A 10,479-nucleotide genomic window follows, 5' to 3' on the forward strand; every position below is an offset into this window, starting at 1 on the left:
GTGTGTTCATTTAGTTCACCTCTGTGTAGTTACATACAATAATAAATGAGAAGTAGAACATTTAGTATTTGCTGCTTTGTCTCAATAGGAGTCTCTCTAAAAATGTTGAATTGTACTGTGAATAATTGTTATCAACATGCTAGTAACAGTGTACCTGTTAAAGTTCTTTGCAGTTTGCAAAACATCTTCAAGTCCACTGTTGCATTATACCCTTACATTGATCCTATGAGACAGGTAGGGCAAGCAGTTGTATTATTATCATAATCTCTATTTTCCAGATGATATAATTAAGGCTTAAAGCGGTGATATATTTTGCCAAAGACCATAGAGCTGGTAACTGGTCGGACTTGAACTCAAACCCAAGGTTTTGAGCAGTTCTTATACATTATCCACTATTGTGTTGTCAATGGTTCATGCCTATATAGTTTGCTGAGGTCTCATACACCAACTCATAAAGTACATATTCTTCTATAATTAAGGTTTTACCCCTAAATAATAATGCTAGTAACTTAGTTTTTCTCAGCTTTTTTTCCTCTGCTATTAGACATTGCCATATGGACCCCTTCTGCTGGGAGTACTCTCCTCCTCTCTCCTCACTCCCCTTCACTGTGTTAGCTCTTCACTCACCCTTCAGATCTCAGTTCATATCTCATCTTCTCACAAGAGCCCCTTCTGAGCTCCCTCCTACAGGACCTCACCCAGCCAGGCTAAATTTGCTCCAAGCATCTTGAACATGAAGGGAAATGTGAAGTTTCTGCAGGGCTGGAGAAGAAGGGGAAATGAAGAAAAGAGAGAGGCCTGTGGATCCACAGAGCAGAGGGGAGCCATGTCCTACTTCTGAAAAACATTGTTCAGGAAGTAGTAAGACCTAGGAGGGACCATAGTCAACCTCAAAAAACCATTCTCCATGGAACGAGTGATGTGCAAAGAAGCACAGGAGCTGAAAAAGCCAGGCAACTGAGGATGATTAATGATCCATCAAGAAGCAGCACTTTGGTGATAGAAGGGCCTTGGCACAGAGTAAGATACTAGAATTATATCCTGGGAAATGGAAGAAAACCAACTCTGAGAGATACGGACATTAACTTTTTGTGTGTGTGGTTTGTTTCTGCCTGCTGACTGGAATGAAGACTTGGAGTTAGAAAATGAATTATAGAAAATCTATTTCTTGCATACCTAAGTTTCTGAGTTGACATTCATACCTGCTGTGCTAAATATTTCTGTGGTCATTTGCATAGTGTCTGCCTCCAGCCCTAGACTGTAAGCTCCTTGAGGGCAGGGACTATGTGTTTTGCTCACTACTGTATGTTCAACACCTAGAACAGCACCTCCACAGAGTAGTTATTACCACAAATATTTGTTGAGTAAATGAATTATCAAATTAATGTAAGTAATGTTGGCTCCATGCTTGTCCTATATTATAACATGATCTAATATTTTACACATGATTTCCTCAACATCCTAACAAAATATCTTAACATCACAGAAGGTAAAAACATTTTAATGGTGGAAAACATATAAAGCATAAAATGAGCCTTGAAAGTTGCTAAACACAGGTCGTAGCTCTTTTTTGTTCTACAACAGGATAAAATCCATTTTCCCCCTCAAGACAAAAGCTAAGAACAAATCTATGATCACTTTCTTTAGGTGAGTATTACTGCTGCTTTGTGAGATTGTATTCTCACTGACAATTTGGGGCACAATTTTCCTCCAGCGTAAAGCACTTAACAAGATGCCTGGTATGAAGTAGTTGCTCAAAAATAGCAGTTCTCATTTTGATTATCCCAGACCACATCCCCACTTCTTGATCTGAGAACCTCTTTGCCCTTAGCAGCTGGCTGTGTCCTTGCCAAGGCCCTACTCCTCCTTCAGGAGATACAGACTGTGCTTATGACCTCATTTGTTCCTTTATACAACATCTGGGCTTCGTGTCTTGTTTGTTCAGGCCTTCAGAACCATAGAACACTTACTAGGCTATTAGCCTTCATTTGCTTAGGTTGACATGCCTAGTTGGTGATAAAACTAAAAGGCTAACAGTTTACATGAAACTAATTCTTGGGTTAAGTAGAAAGCAGAACATGCCTATTAAGTTGGAACACCTAAAAACATGGTTATGAATCTTATAAAATGAACACTGCTTTTGTTAAAACCGATGAAACATTTATGTAGCATCCAGAACAACTCATAAAAATGTACTCTCACCATGTCTGTGATTTCTTTGGATAAGCCAGCTTTTAAAAGATATAATGCCATTATACCAGGAAGAAGAAAGGATCTTTAGGGATCTTACATCACAACTCACTGATAATAGTTTTAGTGAATTTTCTAAATTACACATAGTTTGATTATTTATTGTTTTAACAATTTCTAAAAGCTCCAAATAACAACAAATGCATAAAAAGAAAATAGCTTCTATGTCCATACAAAATGAAACTTTAAATATTACTGTTTATGAGATTGTTAATAAAAACATTTTCAGCTGCTCATTTAATTCTTAATGACCAGGGCATTTTAAAAATCACTAAAATGAATGGTAAGAAAATTTTATCCATAAAATTATGCAAAATTATCTAGATAAATGGTATTTCAATATTGGTTCTACAGATAATTGTAGAGTAGAAATTAACTGGTTTTAAAGAGGGGAGGAAAAGGAGTTTTAGGTGAAGAAAACAGTATGTGCAAAGGCCTAGAGAGAGAGAAAGAGAGAGAACATGAACTTTTCAAAAAAACTCTGAGGTGTTTGGTATAGGTGGACCATTTAAAATTTGAGGGTATCTAAGACCTTTACAAATAGAGGCCAGATCATGAAAGGTCTTACAGGCCACGTTAAGGGAATTTTGCTTTTTCTTGAGGAAAATAGGAAACAATTGAAGTCTTCAAAGTGGGTAATAATCACGTTTTAGAAAGATCATTCTGGCAGCAGTGTGGAGAATGGATTGATGAAAGATATAGGGCCAAGTGAGAGGCCATTGCAGTAATCTAAATGAAAGTTGTGATCATGGCAGAGGTGATAGAGAGCAGTGGGTTGAACACAGGGAAATGTATCAATAGAAGGTAGAACTGATGAGACTTGGTGATTTAATGGATGTGTGTGTACAGGAGGATTCAGTCAGTGAAGAGTGAGGGAACATGAGGAGTTGTGAATGACCCACAAGAAGAGCTGCGTGAATGGTGGTGCCATTGATGAAAACACCCTCTAGTAGCAGTTAGTATGAGTATTAGCCAAGGATGAGCAGTCCAACTCTGTGTTAAAAAAATAATAAAAATAAATTAGTGTTTGCTAACGAATTTATACAACGATCTTATAATCATTACCATAAAATAGCTATATGTGGTATGCTTTATAATTTATCAGTGCTATAATTAACATTACTTCATTTGACCCTGTGATATTTTTCCATTTTACAAATCTGAAAATCTAATACAGGTTAAATTACTTTCTCAACCTCTCTTAGCTAGAAACTAGAGTGGCAATACTAAAACTCTAACATTCTAACACCAAGATCACTGTGGCACAGTGTACTATTTGGTAGAATTATTATGATTGTCGTCAATGATCAATTTATTAAAAATTCCCTTTGTGCTAGAGACTTTTGATCAGCACTCTTTCATAATCTTGAAAACCACCCTAATAAAGTCAGTATTATCATTTTTTTGTAGTCAGTATTATCTATATTTTACAAATGAAGAAACTGAGATTCAGAGACATTAAGTATTTCCTAAGTTCACATACATGTTAAATGGCAGAACTGAGATAGTTTTTCCCAAATCTGATGCTACAGACGGTACTTATAACTCATGCCAGTCTGCCCCCAACACCATCTATTAGGCATTCCTGTGGCTGTAGTTCCTTGATAAACAGTATATAGGTGAAAGATTTACAGAATCCATTGTCTAGTTGTTAATCTGGAATTTTGGTTTGTGTTAATTGTGGACTTTCATATAACCAATAATATTGAGCATGTGGTAATTAACACCAATTGTTAAGGTCAAATAACTCATCTTTGCTTTGGATCATATAAACAGTCTCTACATGTGTAAAATGTAAATAACTTTAATTATACTAGTCAGAATAAGTCATAATGTTGCTACAACCAGTAATTACCAAATCTCAATGGCTTTAAATGATAAGGATTTATTTCTCATTCATATTACATGTTCATTACAGATTAGCAGATGGTCCTGCTCCATGTTGTTCTGACTCAGAGATCAGATTCCATTGTCAGGAATGTCATTGGTCACCAAGGCAGGAGAGAGGTAGAACTGGGGAATCACGCACCTATCCTTAAATGCCAGGTAGAGGTGACATATGTCACTTCCACTCACATTTTACTTGCTAAAATATGTCTCTTGGCCACAAACAACTTTAAAGATCAGAGAAATATAATCCTACCATTTGCTTGGAACTAGAAATATATATACTCTAGGTAATTCATAACGATCCCAGATATTGATCAATTTCATGGTGAAAGATTTTCTAGGGCTAAATAAGTTTGGGAAGCATTGAACTTAAACAAAGTTAAAGAAGTTTCCTAACTATAAGTCTTCTCTGAGCCCTGACTATATTAGTATGCATTATTAATCTCCAAGAAAGGGACTATTACTATGGGATCCCTTTTTTTTTTCCAAAGATCATCTGCAAAGACTCATGTCCTGAAGACAACAATTTAAGAAACAGTACTCTAAGATTCTGCCTTTTTAGAACTTATTTCTAAAGAGGAAATAAGTGGAAAGAGGAGAGGAAAGAAGAAGGGAAGGAAAGAAAAAGACTAGAGCAGTGCAAATTTATGGATAGTTTTGAGATTGAAAGTTATGCATAAAAGACATTCATAGTAGCGAGTAGTGACCCCAAATTACATTTTCTAATCTATTGCATTGTTAATTTATTGAGTAAACAATAAGCATCATATATTGTGTTTTACTTGTGTTAACTCATTTCATCTTCATGACAACATAAAATGCAGATTATTGTCACCTCACAGAGGAGGAAACTAAACCTCAGAGAAGATATCCAGGTAGTAACCTGAGTTACAGACTAAATGAGGAGAAAAAGTTGCGTTAACCTCTGAACATAAAGGATTAGGGCTCCAGTTAGAGGCATAAGCAGCAAACTGTTGTTGGTCAAGAGATAGAAATATTAATTTTCATTTTGGTTATCCTTCCTGGTTGGACCTTGAAGTGTGTGGAAAGTGATACTTGGGCACCTGAGTGGAGAGCCTTAAATGCCAGGCTGTTTGGATTTTATTCTCCAGGTAATGCCGAGCCACTGAAAGTTTTTGAGGGGGGTATAACAGAATTAGCCAACTAATAGCAAGACTTAGATTTTTAAGTTCAAAAGAGTTTTTTTCTTTCTTTCTTTTTTTTAAAGAGTTCTCAAGTAATTCAATCCAACTCTCTCAATTCTCAAATGGGGAAAACAAAGCCCCTAAATTTGAAGCTCTGCAGCTGGGGCTTTCATTATTGACAATAGCTTTTTCATCTGGATAACTGACATGGGTGATTAGCTTGCCTCCATTTGGTCACAGGCTGAGCTCAGATCTTGCTCAGATCTCTCGCCTGCGTCCCAAATTAACAAGAGTCCTGATGAAGCCTAAGAGCTGGCTGAAGAAGGGACTATTTTGAGCCTTGGGAGATCAAATAAGGGTGATGGCAGAGTTCAGAGATAACAGAGTGTACCTAACATCTAGGGCAGGGTCATTCCTTGGCTGAATGCTTCTCTCTTGGGTTTTGCAGAAGCTAACCTAGCCCATAGCCACTGATGACAGCTTTACTGCAGTGCTGTGTTAAAGCTGGCATTATCAAGGTGGGCAATATAAGTCTCCAAAGAAGGGAAGAAGTTGGGAATAAATGGCTGAATAATTGCTGATGTTGTGAGTGTGTTAGACTTGGTCATGCAGATGTCCCTCTGGAGTTGATAAATGACACAGATTCACCGCACTTTTGACTCATCAAAAGATAAGTTAGCTCTGTCTGATGTCAAAAACCATTCCTGCACCTTTGGTGTCTTTCTTAGCAAACGGGCGCCCTACCTCCCAGCTGTGCAAGGCAGAAACCTAAATACCACTTTTAGCTGTTCTCTCCCTTGCCCCTGATGCCCAATGAGTACCAAGCCCTTCTATTTTCTGAATACCCATTTGTCCCATCCTCTCTACCATGACCTTAATTTAGGCCACCATCATATCTCATCTAAATTATTGCAAAAGCCTTTCTCTGTTTTCCCTGCCTCAAATCTTGTACCCGTAATCCATTATCTGCAGCCAGAGAGATAAAGCAAGCATCAATTCTTTGAAATCATATGTCTATTTTTCAGAGTCAGAGATGTGTCCAATGACAGCATAGATTATTTTGTTCTGTTTTCTAGCTTCCCTACAGAAGAACAGTGATGTCACAAATATTAGGGGTGAAATGATCTTGACCCACAGGTTCAAGTGATTTTTTTCAACCAGATATCACAAAGATTCAACAAAATCAACTAAAAAATTATTTGTCCAATTTGCTAAAAAGAGACACAATAATTCTTTAAGATCTCAAACTCTAGAATTTTCAGTTTAGGTAAAAGCTTTGCAAGAGCTAGTGCTTTCAGAGGGTTTACTGTAAGAGAAATTTCATGATTTAGCTATTTGAGATTATGACTTCAGTTTTCTATTATAAAAACGTGTGTTGATAAAGACATACCTAAGTCATAGTGTGAAGGATAACAAGGAAGATTCTAGTCAGAGAAATTCTCCTGAATTCTAAAGGAAAGTTATCTTTCTACTTTGTCCGGATGGTAAGGGAAGAAGGCAATCAATAATTATTGACTGTTTATTTTGCCAAGCAAGATGCACATTATCTCATTAGCTCTAGGAAGTAGTTACTATCAGCACAATTTTACAGTGAAGGATGCTTGGGAATGTTAAATATCTTGATAAAGATTCTAGAGCTGATAAGTGGGAAACCAAGATTCAAGCCCCAAACATGAGAACCTGCATTCTTTTTATAAAAAATTTAATTTATTTTTTTATACAGCAGGTTCTTATTAGTTATATATTTTATGCATATAGGTGTATATATGTCAATCCCAATCTCCCAAAGAGAACCTGCATTCTTAAGTGTGTATTCTCAATGCTCTGAAATAGATGGTGCTTTCAATACTTACAAATCCCTTATGAGATAGGTTTTCCCATTCTATAGATATGATTATCGAAGCTTAAAATGTTTAAAACTTGTCCTGTGTCACTCTGTAAGGGGTAGGGCTGACACTAAATCTCATACTTGTCTACTTTCAAAGTCCATGTGTTTTCCACAATGTCTTCCAAGAGAGCGTCCTGTTAATTGTCTCACGTATGCAGCTAATAGTAAGTGATGATGTTCAGAAGTGACTGAATAACTAGCAATAATCGTAAAAGCTCATTTTCAAAACTTCATGGTGTCACCTATGTGCTTAGCAAATATTGTTAAAATGACGTATTGACCAATAAAATGTCAGGAAGCTTCGTATAAATTGGCCAAGAGTGTGAGGGCAACTTCAAAACTTGATTTGACAATATTCACTATAACAGACTCATTTAGTTCCCAGCAAAATGAGGGGTTTCATTTTCACTTTGTTCCTCTTCTCTCTCCTGCTTGCCATCTCAGAAGTGAAGAGTGAAGAATCCAGGAAGCTCTGCGGGCTCGAGTACATACGAACTGTCATTTACATCTGTGCCAGCTCCAGATGGAGAAAGCACCTGGAGTCGATCCCACAAGGTCAGCAAGGTAACATGAACGCATATGACTCCCTCATTTATTATTATTTTTTAAGGCTTGTTTTAATTACTGTTTCTCTAGTTACTGCTAAGCCACTTCTATATCAATCTGGGGGATTAATTATTGAAATAAAAAATTTGGCTTGGGAAGGAGGTGAGCTTGCTACCTTTCAAAAAATAAGGACCTTGTTTAGTCCCCAGCTTGAAATGGTTTGATTGCATAACTACTTCGATGAGCTCAGCATCTGTGGCAGGTGCTGGGGGGTTGGGTAGAGAGAAGCATGTGATTTCAAGGGTCATTTTGGAGCAGCAAGATTTTCACACGCGGATAATTATAGAATATAGTAAGTTGGCATTCAGGCAGGTGCTAGATAAGAATGGAAGGAAGGAATCTAACTTTTATTGAGCACTTATTACATGCCAGGCAGTTTCATGGGCAACATTTCATTCAGTCTTCCGATAAGGATCCTTTGAAGTAAGTAATATTACCACCATTTACCATTTTACTGAGGACAAATTTGTTCACCCAGCTAGTAAGCAGGGTGGTTGGGAAGCAAACCAGGTCTTTCTGGCTTCAGAGCCGAGGTCTCCTGCTTATCCTATACTGTGTCTCAGGTGGGGAAAAGATGGTGGTAGTGCGTTGTAATAAATGACACCACCGTGGAGGTGGTGGTATTTGACAGAGGTCCTAAGGATGTGTAGGGTTTGGGAGTTATGAGGAGTGGGATGGGAATTCTAGCAGTAGGAACTGTCTGACCAGAATTTTAAAGGTGGGAGTGAACCTAATGTGTTTCAGAAACAGAGAGGGGGGTGACTTCACTACATTTCTTCATTTTCCAATTCAAGTAACTTAGAAGTTGGCATTTTTCTCCTGCTAATCCTATATTAAAGTGTGACGTATAATTTATTTCAGATTCTATTTTAATAATTGTGTTTGTTATGTTTTATAATAAAAGTAAAAAAGAAAAACATGTTTACATAGTAAATGTTGCAACCACACATATGATATGAAAACTTTACAGGTTTCAATTTGGTTTAAAATGACTGGTAAACAAAACGATTTTGGAAAATGACCCAGAGTTTTTGTATTTTGGTGGACTAATGTCTTAAAAAATTATGAACTTACCACTCTTAACTTTAATAATTAGAGGTTCATAGTTACTGGTTGTTAATAAACAATAAGCGTTTTTAATCTCAAGGGAGTAAATATAATTTACCAGATTGACTGTAATTTATCAATCTCCAGCAAATCAAAGTACAATAGAAAAAATGCATTTTGAATATCTTTAAAATATGTGGGGCAATGGAATGGATGTCTGTATAAGGCTATCTCTTTCGACACCACTGACTTCATAATACTGTTTATTTAACCTTTCACAAGTTTTCAGATATTTTCCCATACATTATTTATTTGATGCATTACTGGTTTACCAATCAGCATTCATTCATCTAAATTTTTTCTGGTGCTTGCCAGTGTGCTAAGGTGCTGATAAGTAAGTTTGAACGAAGTTAAAGTGAGACAGGCTTACACATGAACTTCGGAAACAACGCTGATAAAAACAGTTGGGCCCACTTTTAATTTTCAGACATAGAGGTTTAAATCTCCACTTCCTTCCTTACTGATCAGCTTTGCAGGGCATACACAGGATTATTTTTTGTTTGATTGTTTTCGTTGATAGCATGTAACCAATACTTTTGGAAGCCACTGGTCAGTGTGCAGAGGTAGCCAGGGCAACAGAAGTCAAGCCCTGACTTGGCTGCTAACTGGCCAAGTGATACTGGTTCTGTCACTCCTCCTCTCTGCACCCACGTTTCCTCCTCTGTAAAATGAGGATGGTGGATATGACTGAGTTCTCCCTAAAATATCTAATCTCTCTGAAACCCCAGACCAACGTTGAAAAAGAAAATCAACTGCAAGATTCAATTTCCTTCCAGAAATCCAATGCATTTCCCCCAGAGTACTACTTGGTTGCTGCCCTTGTCAGAGCTCTCTCAGGAAGTATTGTTTTTTTCCCTTCCACATAGCTGAGAGAGGAAACCGCTTCCAGTTGCCTAATGAACAGGAGATTTCTGAGGAAAATGCAGTGCAAAACCTTCCGAAGATGGATTCCTCTCGGGGGAGGAAAATCTTCAGGGTGAACAGCTGCCCACGGAAGGGCTTCGGAGGTCAAAGAAGTATTCAGTGATGTCAAGACAAGACTTGCAAAAGTTGTGCTGCACCAAAGGCTGTTCCATGTCTGACTTGAGCGCTCTTTGTTAGGACAAGCAAATCCCCAAGGGTGGCAGAGTTTTAGCACATGTTTAATCACAGTGTTTTACTTCCCAGAACAATACTCACATTGTATCATTAAACTAATGGCTTTTGGGTAGGCAATCCTTCTTTCCTAAATGTTGTGGATGGTTGGCTAAAACCACAACGAGCCACAACGAGGTCTAGTTTCTCCCATTGCCAAGGTGAATGCACTGTTCTTTCCAAATTTTAACTAATCCTTTGAAATTTTAAATGCTGTGCAAATTTGCAATAAAATTTCCATAAAGCAAGCTTACTGTGATTTTTCTGTTTTTAAAACAATTTTAAAGAACTTTAAAACAGTAAACCAAAAATGTTGATGGTAAAAAAAAAACCTTAAAAAATAAAAAACTACTATTACCTCATCATCTAGAAATAACAATCCACTCTTAACTTTTGTGTTGCTGTATATTATTACTGAAAATTTAAACATCAATTCACAGTTAAGTGTAAGAATCTAAA

At 37.1% G+C, this 10,479-nt stretch overlaps 1 protein-coding gene across 1 annotated transcript; it reads left to right on the plus strand.

Moving 5' to 3' along the window:
- Window positions 1–7,562: 7,562 nt before the first annotated feature.
- INSL5 (insulin like 5) lies at window positions 7,563–9,987 on the plus strand. Its single transcript, XM_059075933.1, is given in 3 exon segments — window positions 7,563–7,737; window positions 9,753–9,838; window positions 9,841–9,987. Coding segments are annotated over 3 exon segments (408 nt in total).
- The last annotated feature ends 492 nt before the right edge of the window (window positions 9,988–10,479 follow it).

Source organism: Kogia breviceps, chromosome 1 (genome assembly GCF_026419965.1).
Source record: "Kogia breviceps isolate mKogBre1 chromosome 1, mKogBre1 haplotype 1, whole genome shotgun sequence".
Lineage (NCBI taxonomy): Eukaryota > Metazoa > Chordata > Mammalia > Artiodactyla > Physeteridae > Kogia > Kogia breviceps.